At 39.3% G+C, this 20,722-nt stretch overlaps 1 protein-coding gene across 15 annotated transcripts in view; it reads left to right on the top strand.

The window, feature by feature from the left end:
- Positions 1 to 20,722, top strand: part of LOC138763888 (ERI1 exoribonuclease 3-like) — a 453,927-nt gene that overhangs the window by 243,085 nt on the left and 190,120 nt on the right. The window contains exon 8 of one of the 15 annotated variants that reach the window (XM_069938828.1): positions 4,187 to 4,479. The exons of 13 other annotated variants lie outside the window; for them this stretch is intronic. In XM_069938828.1, the coding sequence (XP_069794929.1) occupies positions 4,187 to 4,206 (20 nt within the window). In that variant the 3' untranslated portion in view covers positions 4,207 to 4,479. One more of the 15 variants, XM_069938829.1, reaches the window with a different exon arrangement.

Here is a 20,722-nt window from a genome sequence, read left to right as displayed (position 1 = left end):
ATTATTTTGTTGAGATTACAGTATATTTTTATATTGCCAATTGCTCAGATTAATTAGTGGCTCTGAGAGGAATACTACCTGTTCTTACAGCCTTTTTCTGTGAGATTGCCAATTTAATACTAAATAATGGAAAGATTTGTGTCCTGGTTTAGTTAGTTTAAGCTTTTTGGTCTGATTTGCGATGCACTCCTGGTGAAAAATTTAGTACTTGCTTACCTTGATTTGCTTTGCCAATGAAAATCAGAATAGATAATCCCAGGATTTTATTAGGCTCATATGTTGCTAATTGTCTAAATGCAGATCATAAATATACTTGTGTGCTGTAAACTTGAATTATTAGCCAAGCCTTCTTGCTTATCTAGTTCCAGTCCTCCTGTAGACATTCTTTTGTGTTTCTAACCCTTCTTGCTCCTCTATTCACTCTACAGAGCAAAGGCTAAGAGAGATAGTAAATAGCAAGGCTGATATGCCATTGTATGTGAAAGTTTAGATGGGAATTTGCAGCTCAGTATTTCAATGTCATAATTAGTTTTTGTTGATTATTTATCTTCGCAGAATCCTCTAGTACTTCGTATTGAAATCCCACGAGCTCCGATGAACTTCCTCCCTACCCCACCCCCCAATTTTCAAGTTGATTCTGCTGTTTGCACTGATATCTGAACAGGAATAGTTTGAAGTTTGCAGAATTTTGAGTGCACATTTGACCAAAATCCATGATCTTTTATCCTGGTGTAAGATACATAGAGCATTGGCAGATGGTCCAATCAAAAAAATAGATCTGCTTCAAATTGAAAATTGTGAGCATGGCAACTTTTCCAAAGTTGCATTTCTTTACTGTTCTTGAAGAAACACTTAATAATAAATGTTCTTTTTAGGTAAATACACAATAGTACATATTCAATGATAATTGTTTTATGTTAAATATTGAAGAACATATTTAATTTATTGATAAACTGATCAAAGCAGTGCATGCTAAAGAAAGTCGTAAATACTTGGTTACTCATGACTCGCAGGTGTTGAGTGTATTATTTTATACCTTGTTTTGGTGATCCACAGTGTTTGTTAGACCCTCAGCAGCTCACGTAAACACTTTAATAAGTCATTGTTAATGCATGGGGGGGGGCGGGGTGGGGGGGGTGGAAAGAAGACAAGCAATGTTGTTCTATTATGCTGTTTGGTTAACACTGGTTCATAGAATACTTTGCATTTCAGGTTGTCCCTATGCACTTATGAGATTTGATGGAAACTCGGGGGTAAAAAAGGCACTGTTCAAAATGCAATGTGATCAGATTGCTGAGTCTTTCCATCATGAATATTCCACAATAAAATGTCTTAAATAGTAATTCCTTATAAATATATAAAATAGATCAATGTGCACTGTTTGCACTGTGATAAAGCATAGCAACAAAAATCTTTACAACTAGTCCATTTGATTGCTGTCATTTTCTATGTGCAGTGTCAAAATTGTGGTGGCTAAGCTCGAAAGTGTTAATTCAATTCCCTCGCCAAATTATAACACTGTCATGTTTTTGAAGGAACCTGGCTTACACGAAACGTAGAGTTCTGACCCGTCCTTGCCACAGGAAACATATTTTGCAAATTATTATCCTTCTGGAAACATAATTTTCTGGTAAAACTGCCTGCAACATTTTTAACTGACAACAATTAATACTTTCACATAGCACACACACACACACACACACACACACACACACAATTAAAACCAGTCACAATTTGAAAAATGTGTAAACTATCAGTTTTCTGTCATATCTTTAGCTTTCTATTCCAATACAAAGTCTACAGTCTAATACCCTTTATCATGTTAGTTATAGGTGAAATAATTATGCTCATTGTATTTCTTTGTTTAATTCTCCTTTTCAAAAGGTAGTTTACTGACAAAGACAAAAGGTAGTGCATAATTTTTCAAGATCTAGTGTAATACAGGATGCTTTTCTTTTGAATTTTATTTTTATTCAAAGCATGTTGACATCACAAAAAATGTCTGAAACCCCTTGAATTCAGACTGCATTTTTTTCTATAAAATTAACACTGAAGGAAGGAAGGCCAATGTGAAACAAAGTGAAGTCGACTGGAATGACTCTACTTGTACAAGAGTCGTTTCTTAAAATTGATCTTTCTCTGTGGTGGGCAACATTGGTTTTATTTAGGATCTATTAAATTCTGCACATTTTCTTGCATCATTTTTTGTTATGTCAAACAATTATCTCTTTAACCTCACTTTTTCGTCCATCAAAAAAATTTTGGTGATTATTTGATTCAGAAATTAAACCATTAACTGGAAAGTTGAATGAATGAAAAGTACCCACCATCTACTCTAAACTTGCAAAAGCATTATCATTGACTAATCCTACACCATCAATGCTCTTGGTGATCACCACTGACAGGAAGTTAAGTGGATCAGCCATGTCAATAGTATGAATATAAGAAATAGACAGAGACTGGGTATTCTTCAGTAAGTTACCTGTCCCCTGGCTCCCCAAAGTTTTTTGACCACCTACAAATTGACTAAATGAGTACAGTTTGAAAAACTGGACACTACTGATGACAAAGCTGTCTTTTGATGGCCATTCATTCTATCATAGAACATTACAGCATAGTACAGGCCCTTCTGCCCATGATGTTGTGCAAACCCATATATACTTAACAAAATAAAACTAAACCCTCCCTCATAACCCTCTATTTTTTCTTTCATCCATGTGCCTATCTAAGAGTCTGTTAAATTACCCTATTTTTACAGCATCTACCGTAACCCCAGGCAATGCATTCCAAGCACCCACAACTCCCTGTGTGTGCAAAAAAAATCACATAGAACACTACAGCACAGTACAGGCCCTTCACACCTTCATGTTGTGCTGACCCATATATTCCATTAATCTAAACCCTCCCTACTCTGTAACCCTCTATTTTTCTTCCATCCATGTGCCTGACTAAAAGTCTCTCAAATGCACTTAATGTTTCAGCCTTCACCACCATCCCTGGTGAGGCATTCCAGGCACCCACAACTCTCTGCATTAAAAAATGTACCTCTGATGTCCTCCCTAAACTTTGCTCCCCTTATTTTGCACAGCTGTCCTCTGGTGTTTGCTATTCCTGCCCTGGGAAAAAAGGTGCTGACTGTTACCTTAACTATACATTGGTTTTATCGCTTTAAATGTTCACCTTCCTTCCAAATGACACACTGTGAATATATGTACCATCAACAAAACGTACTTTCTTGTTCTTACACAGCTTATTACAACTATTTTGCAGGTCCTCCTTAAAATCCATTTCTTGGCCTGAAACCGTGCTACTTCTGAATAAGTATCTTTCTGTGTCTATGTGAATTCATTTTTCTTTATGCCACTGCAAAATGGTTTTAAATGTTTTTTTCTACATTGAAGATGATGTAAATATAATTGATCATAAAAACTTTGTCAAAGATATAAAAGAGGAAGTAAGAGAATATTTAGGCTGACGAAATTGTGGAAACAGAGAATTGTCTACCTGAAATAATGATGGGAGCAGAATATGTCTACTCCACCATTCAGTTATATACTTACCATTCTGTAACTCCACTTACCTGACTTAATTCAATATCTCTTGAAACCATCTCTATTTGAAATCTATTGATTGAACTTCTAAAAGCTTCAATTGATTCACCAAACACATCTTTTTCAAGGGAATTATTTCCAAATTTTCCATCACCCTTTATAAAAAAAAATCTTCATTCCTGGATGGTATATCTAATTTTAAGATTGAGTCTCTATTTTTTTCTGTTCCAACTGAACTTCTTTTAATTTTAAACACAGCAATTGGATCACCTCAATTTCGTGAACATCAGAAAATACAAAGCAAAGTTTGTGTGGTTAGACATGCAGATAATGGGCTAAATGGCCACACATGTGAAGGGTAATAGCAGGGCCATCTTGTGATACGGACAGTGGGGTCGACATAAACATGAGGGCAACAAGGTAACTTCCTGCAGACGTCAAGGAGCAATTGACCATTTGGAAGGCATCCTTAAGAATATATGAAATAGGAGGAGGAGGAGTAGACCATCTAGTCCATCAATCCTGCTCTGCCATTCAATGAGTTCATAGGTGATCTGATTATGGGCTCATCTCCACCTACCTGCCTTTTCCCAATATCCCTACTATGTAAAAATCTATCCAACCTTATCTTAAAGGTTCTCCAGATGAAAAATGACATCACTACAATACCCGAGACCTGCATATTCCTCCTGGTCTACTCAAGAACAATTTCTGCCTTTTTTTTGGATCTTGTTGAAGTCAACCTGCTATCTTTACATTGTGCACATTAATAGGAATATCTTACTTTGATGGGTAGACGGGAAAAAGAAAATGGAGATTTGGGAAGAGAGCAGAGAAGCTGGCTAAACTGTAACTACAATGTCAAACTTTGCTCATTAAATAAAATGTAATATTTTTATAATGTTAATAAAGAGGAAATCGCTTGTGTCTCCTTCTCTCATTCTGTAAGGGGCATTGGGCGACACTAATGGTGACCCTTTGCCTTACAACAGGCAGAAGACAATATCATGTAATAGTACATGTTCTGTACTATTACATGACAATAAAGTAATCTTGAATTACCCAAGTGACAAATTCAGTGTCTGCCATTAATGTGCTTTTACTTCAAACATTAATAGGTGTGAATTAATTTTATCCAACTACCAGTAATTTCAAATACGAAATCAAAAAATTATAAATGTTCATTACTCACAGATTAGGCTGTGGAGTGAGAAACAAATGCCAGGTTTTCAGTTTGACAAGTCTCATCAGCATCCATTTCCAAAATATTCTATTTTACATATATATATACAAATTTATTTAGCTGCATTACATGAAATGATTATTTCATCCTTTTAAGTTTACTTCTATAAATTTGTTTACACTTAAAAGACAAAATGTAAACAATGGGTGGAAGATAGCATTATAGGAAAGACATCCAACCACATTTCATTGTCTTTGTTGCTGCAGTATTCAAGCTGGAAATGTCTGCTCTTATATCCCTGTCTCGTACTGTTTTTCTAAAAATATTTATTCAAAGCATCACATTTTTCAATGACAGTACAACTGGTGGTAGAACAAGCAAACTACTTACTTTGAATGAAAATATTTATTATTATGAAAAAAATTTGCATCAGCCTACTTGCAACCAATTTATCAACCAACTAAACCTATTTTATTTAACTTCTTTCAGTATTTACACAATAAAATACTATAAAGAATTATGTTATTCCAAATGCAGAATTGAAGTCTTGTGTTGAGTCTTTTGTGTTGCTGTTAATTTTTAAATTAAATTTAGACGTACAACACCATAATAGTCCCTTTTAACCCATGGGCCCGTGCTGCCCCAAATACACCCAAAAGACCAACAACTCCTGGTACATTTTGGAGGTTCTGCAGTCACCTCGAAGTAGAACTGGGTAATTGCCTCTGGGAGATATCACCAAGATGACTTGTCCAGGTTTATGGATTGAAACTTGAGTGCTATATTTTTATAATTTGTTTTCAGTTACCATAGACATATCTAGGAAAAGATCTTCATTTGCATTTATAGATAATTTGTCCACATCTGCCTTAAATGATCTTATGTAAATTCCAGATGGCTTTTCAAATTTTGTTGGAATTGCCTAATTAGAGATTGAGTGATGGACAGAAAGACTTGAACAAATTCTGAATAATCCTGATTTTGAATAATTAAAAATTCAGCATGTTGGTATATTGTACAACTCTTGCAAATGACTTGTATATTTCTGCCAATGCTTTTTTTAAGATGAGTGTTTCAAAATGAATGAATGAACAATATCCTTCCTTACTAAAAATCTCAGTTCTTTTCAGTCTACTACCCAATTGCTCAAGATGACTTTCATAATAAGTTTTCTATAATTGAAAACCAGATATGTTGATTTCTTGCAGTAGTTGAGTTAACTTGGGTCATGGTTTAATAAAAAAATTGTTTAGTCCAGAATGCATTTGCATTGAATCTTGAAATAACTTTTTTAAAAAACCATGTAACTAAACCAAGCTATAATTTGGAAGCAATCTTATGTAACTGGTTGGGGGGGAGGTGGGGTTGGGGCAGCCTGATTGGATGAATGGATAATGTGCCTATAAGCATTGATAGCCATAGTTTAGAAATAAGAAATTGTCATAAAATTATTTGAAACATCGCAAGAGACATTTTTGTTTTTGAAAATGCAACGGATTTTATTTTATTTCCTCATCACTTCAGATATTGTTAAGAAAAGATGATAACTGGAGATACATTTAGAGAAAAATATTCGACCTAACTCCAGTTAAACATGGATTGTGCTCTGCTTTTGAAATACAGTTTGAGTTTTAGTCATAGAAACAACATCCTCAGGTTTATGTTAGAATCCTAGGACACATTTGTAACCCTCATCTATTCCGACATGGAGAAAGAGCCAAAGAGAAAGGAAATAATAGCCAAATATTTTTGCACTTCCTAAAAGTAATGTGTGCTGCAGATAATGAGGAACTGGTGTGTATATCAAACTCACGTTTTTAAAAGGCATTGATAAAGTGCCAGATTAGATATTACTATGAAAATAAAAGCTTGTGATGCAGAAGGTTACATATTAATATGAAAAGAGGAATAATTGGTTAACAGAAAATGAAAAGCATGCATAGATAGGTCCTTTTTGTGGTTGGCCAGATCTACTAAATGATGTGCCACAGGGATTTTGGCTGAGACATCAATATTTTACAATATGCATAAATAATTTGGCTAAAGGCATGATAGACATGAGTGCTAAATTTGCAGATGACATAAAGATCTCTGTAAAATATCTTTTAGAAAGAGGTTAGGAAGGGTATGTGGCAAGCAGTGCCTCCTAAAGATCAGCCTGTACAGCCACTCCAGGATGCATATATCAAACTCCACAAACTGACTGAAAGGAACCATCATCATCCTACAGTATGGTTATCAAGTCACTTGTCTGAGTGCCACTGATATCATGTAACCCAGTACTACCTGCCACATGGTCAGTAATTAAACCAGCTCCCCCACCAGACTTGCCTGGGACAGAGGGTGGCTAGACCTGTCAAAGGGCAGACACACCCTCTTGTAAGATCAACAATCATCCAGCACGTGCTGTAAAGCATGGAAGGGGCATCCCTTGCATCAAAGCTTGATCTGGCCATTCACTGCAACAGAACTTCCCCCAGCCATCTTGGACCTCACCATGCCGCTGGATCCAGGAAGGTTGAGGGGGTGGGTCTGGACCCGTGCAACCACTACACACCTAAAGTCCATTCACATACACATTGTTCCTTTCTGAGAAGTGGGGTATCCTCAAATCAAACCCTACAAACTGACTGAAAGGAACCATCATCATCGTATGGGATGGATAGCCAGAAGAAGAAGAGATGGGATGGATAGCCAGATATAGATATAGATCAAATCTCCTCTCAGCTTTCTTTAAGGGGAGACTCCTGCTCGCTAACCCATGAGCTACATTATTTCCTCTGACAACCATTCTCACAAATCTCTTGAATGATATGGGAAAATGTGTAGTTGGCTACGGTAACAACAAAACTAAAAAAAAAATGCACATGATCTAAACAGTGAGAAATTCAGAAGGATCTACACATCCTGGTGCATGTCTGGTAAAGGGTGTATATGATGTAATATTTTGGAGATGTTTTTGGGAGATAAATTGGTAAAATTAGAGTAGGTTGCATACATATACACATTTTAAAACAGATCTTATTTGAAATGCTGAAAAATTCATATTCAGTGACTTTACAGAAACTATGGATAATGCTATACACATTTCACAAGTAGGTGCTATTTGCAATGAGGTAATTAAATTAATAGACCATTGTCTTGAAGGAGTCAGGGGATCTGTGTTGAACATTTTACAAGACTTCTAACCTTTCTGCAAAGTGCTCACTCAAAGGTCATTGAGAGGTTTGTTTACCTAAACAACAGACATGAGGGGGTTTTGCAAGTGAGAGAGAGAAGGGCATGTGGCTGGCAGTTGGAATCTGAGATGGAGAGAGAGAGATACAGCTGAACAGCGTCAACAGGAAAAGCTTGTTCGAACTGAAACAGAAACTCCAGAGTGGCGCATGGCTGGAAGTGCTATCTGTCTGATGTTTTTCTTGGAATAAGTAAAACAGAAAGGAACTTTGTAGTAGCCTGAAAGAAAGAGGTTATCATCTGGAGAACCCTGATGGGACAAGTTTAATCAGCAAGATATTGAGGTGACTAATGGTGGTACCTCAGCTGTGGAAATCCTGGAACAATGCATATATCTCTCTGCAAACCTACGACAACCTTCATGAGAGGTAAACATTTACCTTTTGAGCACCAAAGCCTGGTGAACTTTATACTTGTTAAATTCTGTGCATTGTATAAGAATTGCCTGCAACCAGAGAACTTGGAAGAATGAGATGTGAGATTGAACTGTGAACCAGAGAATTTTTCTTAAATTTACACACACATTACATACTCGTGCAGTTAGAATTGGAAGGGGATTAAGTTAGGTTAATAGTGATAAGTTAAAGTTTGATTCTGTTTTCATGTTTAAAGATAATTAAAACAACTTTTGTTTCAGTAACTACTTGTCATGGTGAATATCTATTGCTTTTGGGTTTTGGGGTTCTTTGGGTTTGTAACAGGTGTTTTTAAGTAGTTAGGAAAGCTAACAAAATATTGCTTCAGGAATTGAAGTAGATGAGTTGTTTTTCAACTAGGGCATTGATGGAACCATATCTAGAATACTGTGTGCATTATTGTTTTTCTTATTTACGGAAGGAAGTTAATACAGGAAACAGTTCATGGAAGGTGTACTTGATTGATACCTGAAATGGGTATCTTATTTTTATGAGGGAAGGTTATAGGCTGGGCTTGTATCCACTGGAAGTGTGAGAGAAGACCTTATTGCAATATGTGATATGCAAGGAGTTATTAAAAGTTAGAGATCGCCCATTTAAGATACAGATGAAGTCACTATTTTTCTCTTGGAGGTCCCTGAATGTTTGGAACTCTCTTCCTCAACGGTAGAGGGAGTGGAGACTTTGAATATTTTTATGACAAAGGTATACTTGCAGTACCTTCATGGCAGGTTTTTAATATTACGTACCAGATATCTCAATATCTCTTGCTATTTAGATAAGATTCTTGATGAACAAGGGGGTGATCAAACTATAATCAGACGCGCCTCAGCAGAACTAGAACTCCCACTCCTAGTTTGTATCCTTTTCAGTCACAAATTTCATAGCAGTCACAATGTTTCAGGAAGACTGGATGGTTGTCCACAGTAAACTACAGGTTGACTGTTCCTTGCATGGCACACAGAATTCATAGCACTATATATGGGCGTCTGGGAAACCAAAGCAAGATTCTCAAGATTAAAGATTTTTTATTGTCATGTAATAAAACAGAAAATGTAATATTACATGGAATTTGCTTTAGTCTATCATGTGGCAGAGAAAGACTTGCCATCATCAGATATTGCCTGGCGTCAGAGAAAGAAGCAAAAGAGATTGCGTCTAGACTCCCCGTTTTCAAGTGTCCTGCACCATTCCTCTGCTCCCCCTGTGTCAGCAAGCCCTCATGGCTGTTGCCAAACAACTTGGGCCTGACCCCCTAATCACAGGATTTTAAAATAAACCACCATTGGCTCCTGTAACAGACCATTTAAAACCTGAACGGTGCCTGACTTGGCAGTTGAACCCCGCGAAGGAGAGCTGTGCCTCCATGGATCCACACCAGTGGTAGCGCTAAATTTCTGAACTTCAGACATAGTGGAAAGTCAAAATGTTATTTAGGGCTGTTTCAAATAACTGCAGGATTGCAAATGGACGACCCTTAGAAATGAACTGTCCATCATTAAGCTTAGCAAGTCTGAAAGCATTCATATTCTGATGCAGCATTCTAAGTACAATTGCAAAGATATTGAATAGTTATTGGCTTTTCTGTTTTAACTATTTTTGTGCAGAATTAATTCAGAGCAATGTTGCATTAAAAGTATATCCAGACTGCCTGAACTGCTGTAGTTAAACCAAAGTGAACACTTGATTCAATGTCACTTCCAATTAAAGGCCCATCGGAAAACAGTGATTGAAATGTGTTCTGTCAAAGATCTGAGGTCATCCTTACAATAATGATTTAGAAGAACCTTGGAATAACCTGCTTTTTTTTTGTTCCACGTCAGCAACTGAACATTTTTGCTTCATTGCTCATCGTCGTGGCTATTCCTCAAGATCGAGGATGACGGACTTTGTCCTGTTGAACTATTTATGGGCTCTCAAGTGGCTTATGAGTCCAATCTTGGCTTTGAAAGATCTTACGCCTTTGTCCACCTTCACAGCCATTGAGTTCGAAGTAACTGTGTCCGCCTGTTCCATCATTGAGGTCTTGGTTGGATTGTTCTTTGTCAGGAACTTCACCCTCGACCTTACCACAATGGGTGGCCCTTCGAGGAGCATAGTTCCAGGCGGCATCATTCTCGGGATCTCAGGACCACACAAGCTTCTTCACCACAATGAGGTGACAATCCCCAGAGAAGGCTTAATGGCTACTGTCTTGGTGTATCATAAGTTACAATTTGCCAACCATTACACAAGGAGCCACTCATACCACCAAGGACATAGTGAGAATTTGCAGAGCAAGTGGAGAAGAAAGAAGGGGCGAAAGAGGAGGAATATACCAAGAGACAGATTGGATGGTCTCTCTAGCTAGGTTTCTGTGACCAACTCATTGAACTTGGATAAACTAATCCTTGATTCAGCAATACTTTATCACTTTGCTGCTAACTTTCCCTCAAGTTCTCTCAAGTTCACTTGGTCCATCTCTGCAACACACTCCCCTTTCTCGATCTTTCTTTCTCCACCTCTGGAGATAAACTCTCTGCAGACATTTTCAATAAACCCACCAACTCCCACAGTTAACTCGAATACAGCTCTTCATACAGAGTCCTCTGTAAGAATTCTATTCCTTTCTTTCAATTCCTCAGTCTCCATTGTATCTGCTCCCGGGATAAGGTCTTCCATTCCAGTTCATCCAAGATTTTCTTCAAAAAAACATCTTCCCCTCTGCCACTATAAGCTCAGATCTTATCAACATCTCCTCTATTTTCCCTACATCTGTCTTGGTTCCTCTACCCCAAGACATAACAAGGGCAGGATTCCCCCTTCCTCACTTACCACTCCCACCAGACATCACATCCAACATCTTATCCTCCACAATTTCAGCCATCTACAATATGATCCCACCACCAGACATACCTATCCTTTTCAACCCCTTTCCACCTTCCACAGGAAACACTCCCTTGACCACTCATCCCTTCCCACTAATCACCCCCTGGCTATTCCTGTGACCACAGGAAATGATGCAGTTGCGCCAATACCTCCTTCAACTCCATTCAGAACCTGAAACAGTCCTTCAGAGCAGATTAGGAGATCGCTTTGTTGAACACCTTCTCTATATATATGTTCACTGCAGTAGCAGGGGGCTCTCAGTGGCCAATAAGTTCAATTCTGGGACCCATTCCCACACTGACATGTCTATCCATGGGCTCATGCAGTGCCAAACAGAGGCCACCTGCAAAGTAGAAGAACAACAGGCACTATATTTTGTCAGGGCTCTCTCCAACCAAATGGTATCAACATCAAATTCTTCGGTTACTCTTAGGCCCCACACCTGTCTTTCTTTCCCTATCCCTCTGTCTCATTTCCTCTAGCTCCCCACCCCTTCCCTCCATTCAGAGAGCTATCCCTTCACCATCACTTCCCAGTGTTTTTCTCTTCTGCCTTCTCACCCATATCCACATATGACCTCTTGCCTGTTGGCCTGTGCTCCTCCCCTTGCCCCATCTTTCTTCCTCCTCCTCCCATCTCTTTATTCAGGCACCTGCCTGCTTTTGCTCATTCCTTGATGAAGGGCTCAGACCCGAAATAATTTAATAATATATATTTAAGTTTACCTATCTTTGCTTCCTACCTGCTGAGTTTTTACACCACTGTTGTGTATTAAAATCTAATCACAGAGTCGGTAGACTTTCTTGTTTCACTCAACAATTACTGTTTGTCTTGTTTCTGTTATGGCATATCTGAAAAGAAAAATGCACCAGGGTAGTTTTGCTGAGAAGGGACATGGAAGATAAAGTATCCTTTAACACACGAACTAGTCAATTGGATTCCTAACACCTAAAAAAATGAGCACCAAAAGCTACAAATCCAGTTTACATCTTGGACATAGTTCACCCATCTCTTAATTTAATATTGTATACAGCACAAGAGATGATGGTGGGCATTCTGAACATTGACTTAAACATGATATCCAAAACCTTTGATTAAAAATCCAAGTTTGTGCTCACCAACCTTATGTCTGCATAGGTCATCAGTGGCATTGCAAACAGTCATCTTATGTGCTTCAGCATTTATTGTGGTGTTTGGGATCAAACTTTCGGCAATATTAATAACAATGAAATCAGACCAAATTTAGTTGGTGTCACAGATCTAATAATTGGCACAGTGTCGACGAGGGGAGTAGGAACAGAAAGATAAGCTTCAGAAGACCCTTTATTGTCTGTTTTATTTTATATATCTTGCTCATTTCTTACAAGATATGTCTACTATGTCTCAGAGCTCATCAGAAAGGGATAATTAAGATGTCTCATTCCTCGGCCCTTAACAGAGTACTTGGATTAGTCTCTAGTTAAACACATCAGTCTCTACAATCTCACTCCTTTTTTGCCATCAAATATTACAAACATAATGACAGAGAAAGATCAGTTAGGGCCAAATTAGCTAAGGAGATAGACTGCACTGGTGATGTTAGACTCTGACCCCTGTTGATCCCTCAGCCTTCACAGGCAATATTATGCAAATTGCTTCCATTTGATGGTGTGATTCGAGGCATAAGGGTCTAAGGCCTGATTGACAGAAGAGATAAGATGATGTAGGATTCATTTGTGGCCTGCAAGTTGACAAGCAACAGATTATGAACAGAACCAGAGATGGGAGATAATTGAACTTCATTTAGGTTTATTCATTTCAATGTAATCCTCTTTTTTGTCCTATTACTAAACTCCAGTTCAAGGTTAGTAGCAATGTCATTGGTTTAAAAAAAAAGGCTCCAATAATAAAGGAACGATGCTGGATACAAGTTGGAATCCTCACCTTATGAAGGGTTTGAAAATAAAGCACATTCATTTTAATGAGTAGAATATGGCTGCTAGTTAGTGGACAGGCGGTGTTCATTCTTTAAAAAAGAATCCTATTATGCACAGAGAAACAAAGAGACTGCAAATGCTAGAATCTGGAGGAAAAAAAACAAACTGCTGGAGGTACTCAGCAGGTCAAGCAGCATCTGGGGATGGAAAGAGATAGTCAATGTTTCAGATTGAGACCCTGCATCAGGACACTTGGAAAGAAAGGTGTGTGAGAGAGGACCTGGGTGGATCAGAAGGAGAGAAAATGCTACCAAAAACATTACCTGAAATTGGAGAATTTATTGTTCTTTTTAAAATATTTTTATTGTTTAATAGAGAACGTAGGCACATAACCATCTAATAAATGACATAAAATAGATAAAATACATAGAATGAAGATAAAAATATATCCATAATTCTTTTCCTATCTTATCTAAAACATTGAGTTTAGGATTGAATTTACACATTCTTCATAGCTTATCTAAATGTAATATTGAAAATGAGACAAAAATAACTTTTTCAAGTAAGATAAATAAAATTACCTTATAAAAAGAGGAAATTTTACTTCTCAGAAAAAAATACTTCATCTTGTTTAATATGATTTATGTTTACATTTGTTGGTTCAGCGCATCTTTATCTAATTTCTTGAAAAGGAAAAAAAAACATAATCAAGCCCCTCCCTCCAAATGGGGTAGTCGACTATTCAGGCAGAACATGGCCTGCTATTCCTCCAATTTGTGTTTGGCCTGATCATGGCAATGGAGGCTAAGTTCCAACATGTCAGTGTGGGAATGAGAGTTGAAATGGCTTGCAGTTGCGAACCCCAGATGCCCATTAGTGGACATTGTGATAGGTGTTCAGCAAAATGGTCTCCTAACCTGCACTTGGTTGTCCACATTTTCCCCTGCTGCATATAATCTCACCACCAGTCACATTTTCTACTCCCACACCCCTTTCTGAACATGACTCCCTGTTCACTCTTACCAAATACTTACCCGTGGTGCAACATCTATCCCTTCACCACCACTCTCACCTCCATTCCATGAACTTAAGGAGGACTTCAGGAGAGGCACAGTTTCACAAGCATTTCCTCCAACCTGACGTGGGCCTTCTCTATATGATCGAGACCAAATGCAGTCTAGGCTATCACAGACCTATTGCAAGCTCTCAAATGGAAAGATCTTCTCTTCACATTTGCTGCCTAATTCACTCAGCTTGCAAGTTATTATGCATGTATTCAGATAATGCAGTGAAGCTGAGTTAGGCATTGTGAAGACAAAGTTGGCATCATTTATTTCAGACCAGTTCTTTTCAGGGCATTTCAAAAAATCTGAATTAAAATAATAGTGAAAATCATCATGAATTTCAAGTCAGAAATTCAAGCTGCACCAGCCACCTGAAGAACTGCCTGACTGTATGCTTACGTGGGGCTTGAACATTGATGGGCTTTGATTTCGCCCCCCCCCCCCCCCCCCACGCCCTCATTGACAGAGGCAAGAATCTGGTCCAAGCTGACATTTTGATGCAACTTATCTATTGAGCTGCAATAAGTGGGTGGATCCTTTTTGGAGGAGAAGGCAAAGTTAAGGTGATGGGTGAGGAATGCAGAGAGTGGAGTGAGAAAGAGGAGGAGGTGTGGAAGATAAATGCATCAGAGCAGGGGGAGAAGATGAAGGATGAAAGCCCTCAGATTTGTGAATTTAGAAGTATCCGTGTTGCACTTTGCTTCACAGAAATATAATGTGAGAAAACTTTATGCTAATTTGCTGAACAACTTTGACTGGGCAATTAAAGTATCATTAGTTAAAGACCTGGTTTTAGTGATGTAGGGTTCATGGTGTGCACTTCACATAAGAAATTTAAGCAAAACACATATTGCATATTTCCTAGGGGTACCTTTGTCATCTACTTGATTCCTACTTCCAAAATCAGTTGCAAGAAAATCACAAATTGAAATCCGTGGGACAATCAAATATTTTATACCCAAACTGATGGCTGAGATGACATTGATTATCTTACCAATTTGTTTTTATTTGAAAAAAGGGCAACACAGTTAGCGTAGCATTTAGCACAATGCTATTATAGTCCTAGCTTCCCGGATTCGAATACGGCACTGTCTGTAAGGAGTTTGTACGTTCTCCCCATGACCTGAATGGGTTTCCTCTGGGACTTTATTAAAACAGCTGTGGACAAATGTTCAGAGTTTTCCCAACCTGAAGCTCTGGATGATCAATGAACTTGTGAAATCTGCTGAGAGCCAAATCAAAGGCATTTTATTTCCAGAGATAAAGAGCAGGTATGACCTATGGAAAGCTATCACACAGCCAAAGTGGGGGCTCTGGATGAGATTGGAAAGAAAAGATACCCAACAGCTGTGACAGGGTCTAAATGACACAACCCTATACAAAAACAAATCTAATGCAATTTGGGACAACAAAGCTTCTCTTCCAGATGAGCTCAATGCCTTCTTTGCCAATTTGACTATCAGAACAAGGAGGAACCATTGTGCATCCCCATGTCCCCTGACGATCCTCTATTGTCAGTCTTCAAAGATGAAGTGTGCACTTCCATCAGGAGAGTGAATCCAAAGAAATGGTCCAGACGAAGTACCTGGCAAAGTAGGAAAACCTGTGCTGACCAACTGGCTAGTGTATTCACAAATTTCTTCAACCTCTCTCTCTGGCAAGGTGTAGTACCTGCTTGTTTCAAACAGGCTTCAATTGTATTGGTGCCCAAGAAGAGTGTGGCAACCTGCCTAAATGACTATTGATTAATGCACATATCCACAGTGAAGTGCTCCTGCATCAGTGACAACATGTATCTGTTCTAATTAGCCTACTGCAGCAACAAGTGCATGGCAGATGTCATCTCACTGGCTCTTCACAAACCTCGGGAACACCTGGATAAGAAAGATGCATACATCAGTATTGACTATGGTTCAGCTTTCAACACCATCATCCCCTCAAAATTAATCAGCAAACTCGAAGACTTGGGCCTCAGAACCTCATTGTGCAAACGGATTATGCATTTGCTCACCTCCAGATCCCAATCTGTGAGGATTGGCAAGAACATCTCCTCCACAATCTCCATCAGTATCAGAGCACCAGAGGGATGCATACTTCGGCCTTACTCTCCTCGCTCTACTCCTATGACTGTGTGACTGTACAACAACACCACATACAAGCTTGCTGGTAGTGGACTATAAAAAGGGGCAAGAGTCAGCCTACAGGAGGGAGATTGAAAACCTGGCTGAATGGTGTTCTAAAAACAACCTCTCACTCAATGTTAGCAAGACCAAGGGGTTGAGTGTAGACTTCAGGAAAGGAAAACCAAAAGTATAAAATCCAGTAATCATTGATGGATCAGAAGAAGAGAGGGCCAGCAACTTTAAATTCCTGGTGGTCACTATCTCAGAGGACCTGTCCTGCACCCATCATATTAAGAAAGCACGTCAGCACCTCTAATCCTTTCAGAGTTACACTTTTGATCTGCACCCATTGGAAATTCTCCACATGAATTTCACTTAACCCTTGTAATATTACAAAATTATTCTTAATTGTTCTTTTTCCTCCAATCAGCTTCTAGCTGCTGCCTCGCGCTTTTCTTTTAACTTCTAACTGTAGCTGTATAATTAAATTACATCCCTAACGTCGAAGTACTCGAGATGGCAGAGGTCGACAGCATCGAGTCCACGCTGCTGAAGATCCAGCTGCGCTGGATGGGTCACGTCTCCAGAATGGAGGACCATCGCCTTCCCAAGATCGTGTTATATGGCGAGCTCTCCACTGGCCACCGTGACAGAGGTGCACCAAAGAAAAGGTACAAGGACTGCCTAAAGAAATCTCTTGGTGCCTGCCACATTGACCACCGCCAGTGGGCTGATATCGCCTCAAACCGTGCATCTTGGCGCCTCACAGTTTGGCGGGCAGCAACCTCCTTTGAAGAAGACCGCAGAGCCTACCTCACTGACAAAAGGCAAAGGAGGAAAAACCCAACACCCAACCCCAACCCACCAATTTTCCCCTGCAACCGCTGCAATCGTGTCTGCCTGTCCCGCATCGGACTTGTCAGCCACAAACGAGCCTGCAGCTGACGTGGACTTTTTACCCCCTCCATAAATCTTCGTCCGCGAAGCCAAGCCAAAGAAAAAGAATAATTAAATTGAGTAGGGCAGGCACCAAGTTTTTCATTCTCACAACAATTTACTTAACTTAATTATCAAGCATGGAGATGGCGTGGAGACCCAATTACTTCTGCTACTGGGCAGCAGAAGCCAGGAGAATCATTAGATGATTTCTTCAGGGAGTTGAAAAAATTAAAGAGAAACTGTCATTTTCGAGATCATAGTGCAGAGCGGTGTGGAAATGAGGCAATGTGTAACGCGTTCATCGCTGATATTGCCTCACCTGCAATATGCCAGCGTCTCTTAGAAAACAAAACACTGGACTTACAGATGCTTGTAACCAAACCACTGCATTAGATGTAGCTCAACGCAATAATGATGCCCATACAGCTTGAACCATCGCAGGTACCACAGGTATGTGAAAAGGATTCTTAAGCAGGGCTGCCTGAAACCTCCAGTTGCTCTTGAAAAACCAGCTGTGGCTGCCACTTATAATACAAAATTGAAATGTTCTTCTGTGGTTTCTCTTACCATTCACGGGATAACTGTCCAGCACCTGAGGCTACTTTTTATAAATGTGCCAAGAAGGGACATTATGCCTGGGTGTGCAAATCCAAGGCCTCATCAAGCTCAGCGGCAACAGTGGTCAATTCTCAGGTACTGGCACTTACTAATGCGCCACAGGGACTCGCTCAAGCCGTAACCTTTGTAACTGTGAAAGGTAAAAGGTTAAGTGCTCTGTTGGATTCATGCAGAAATGATAGTTAAATTAGCGAAAAAGTCATACAGGAACTAAAACTAAAGGTCCTCCCATCCAGTAAAGACATGACTATGGCTCAGGAAATTTTAAATGCTAGTTCCCAAGGATATGTTTTTGTTGACCTAATTCTTAATCTTAATAGTCAGTTGTATGCTGCCACAAGACTTGGTGGATTGAAGGACCTATATTCTGACTTAATATGTGGCCAAGATTTCCAGCGTCAGCATCCGAGTGTGAAATTTGAATATGGAGGACCCTTGACTGAGCTAATTGTGTCTAGTGCTGATCATTACTGTGCATCGACAACACCAAAAATAGAAGAGCCATCCCTTTTTTCAAAATTATCACCAAGCTGTAAACCAATTGCTGCCAAATCAAGACGCTTTAGCAAAGATGATCAGGGCTTCATTGCAGAGGAAATTCACTAATTACTTGCAGAAGGCATAATTGAGACGTGTATATCACCATGGCGAGCCCAAGTGTTCGTGGTGACACAAAAAGCAAATATGTGTGGCTTATTCACAGACCATCAATCAATACACGGAATTGGATGCTTATCCCTTGCCGAGAATTGACAAAATGGTGAACGATCTTGCAAAATATAGTGTGTTCTCTACCTTTGACCTGATAAGTGCCTATCACCGTGTCACTGAAGGAGTTAGATAAGAAGTATATGGCTTTTAAAACCAATGGACATTTATTACCAATTTTGTAGGATTATATTTGGAGTCATAAATGGGGTAGCCACCTTCAGTGACCTATGGACAAGTTAGTTAGAGGAGGAAAACAGCAAAGAGCCTTCCCTTACCTTGATAATATCACTATTGGGGGACATACACAATGTTATATAGTCAGGATAATTGTGAACTATTTTGTAACCGTAGTGCACCACAGTACGTGTGAGTGTGTGTGAACAGTTTCCTGAGATGGTGGAAGGCATCAGTAAGTAAAGTCTCTTCTATTATTTGAATCTTACATCTCTAAGTTATTTAAGAAGTTTTCCAAGTAACCCAAGAGGCATAATTTGGTGGCAGCAGTATAAGACAAGAATAAAGCCATAAAATTGATTGTAAGACACTGAAATACGAAGGGAAATAAGAGAAAAAGTATTAATGAAAAAAAATGGCTGGAGCAACAGCAGTTCACCTAGTGATGGACTGGGAGGCTGAAGACATTGTAGAATTATTTTAAAAGTTTCAGCAGAAGTGAAATTTAGCATTCAAGAGCTATTTTAAAAATGCATCAGCGGAGGAGAAGGTCAGTTATATACTTCTCTGGACAGGGGAGCAAGGCTTTGACTTATTTAATAGTTGGGAGCTTACAGAAGTGGAGAAAAATGATCCAGAGCAGATATTTGCAACGTTTGCTCTCACTTTGAACCCAGGTCTAATCATAGAATGAAACACTATGAATTTCAAGGCTTAATGCAAGAGACTGATGAAACTGTTGATAACTTCCTCAGTAGACTAAAAATTGTTGCTGCAAAATGCAGGTTTAAGGATATGGAGGAAAGATTAGTTGATCAACTAGTATGGGGATGTGACTATCCCAAAGTGCAAAAGTCTCTTATAGGGGAGGATAGCTTGAAGCTGGACGAAGCTACAGACAAAGCTAGAGCCTTTGAAGCCACGAGGATGTAAATGAAATCTCCATCTATGCAGACCCACCCAGAGCAAAGAGAAGGAAAGGTTGATGCTATGAAGAACACAATCAGAAAAGTGCCAACCCCCATGACGTGCAGAAAGTGTGGCAGACAACACCCCTTCGATGACCGAAACAAATGCTCTGCATATGGTTCTGAATGATGTGCCTGTAGTAAAGCAAACCACTGGGCAAAGATGTGCAAGTCTGGTCTGAAGAAAACAGTAATACCAGTGAAGAAAAAAGACAAGAAGTAGATCCACCACATAAAAGGAAACAACAACACCCAGATACCGGACATAGAATCCATACACCTTCATGCGATGTTGGGTGAGATGAAAGAAGGAAGCAAGTTGCAAGCAAGAACACAAATTCAGAGAACAATCCAGAACAAGCCTACAATATTTAACCTAAAAGTGAAACTGGATACTAGATCACAAAGCAACGTCCTTCCACTCAGACTCTAGTGCCAGATGTTCCCAGAGAACTATAAAAGGGTATCCAAGAAACAGTCCATTGGAAACAGCAAATGTCACATTCATGGCCTATGGTGGACCCACGATCAAGCAGCTAGGGAGAGCTAAGATCAATGGCTGCCATAAGGGAAAAAACATCCTCTGTATGTTCTACGAGGTAGATGCAGACAAACTAGCAACTCTAGGTCTGGATGGTTGCCCGGAGTTGAAATTGATCTTTGTCAATTATGAGATCCAGGTGAAGAATATATCCAAAAGGATCAACAGGACCGACCTCCAGTCACAAATAAGGCCGAGCTCGTGAGTATGCACCTGGAATGCTTTGCTGATTCAGTTGGATGCTTTGAATATCACATCGCCATAGATCCAAGCTCCAAACCCGTAGTCCCTGCTCCAAGGAAAGTACCACTAGAGCTTAAGAAGCAGTGGAGAAAGAACTAAAGGACATGGAAAGGATGCAGGTCATAGCCAAAGGGACTGAGCTGACTGACTGGGTAAATTCCATAGTGGTC

This window comes from Narcine bancroftii, chromosome 5, assembly GCF_036971445.1.
Source record: "Narcine bancroftii isolate sNarBan1 chromosome 5, sNarBan1.hap1, whole genome shotgun sequence".
In the NCBI taxonomy this organism is placed as follows: domain Eukaryota; kingdom Metazoa; phylum Chordata; class Chondrichthyes; order Torpediniformes; family Narcinidae; genus Narcine; species Narcine bancroftii.
This window is presented reverse-complemented; position numbering and strand designations above follow the sequence as displayed.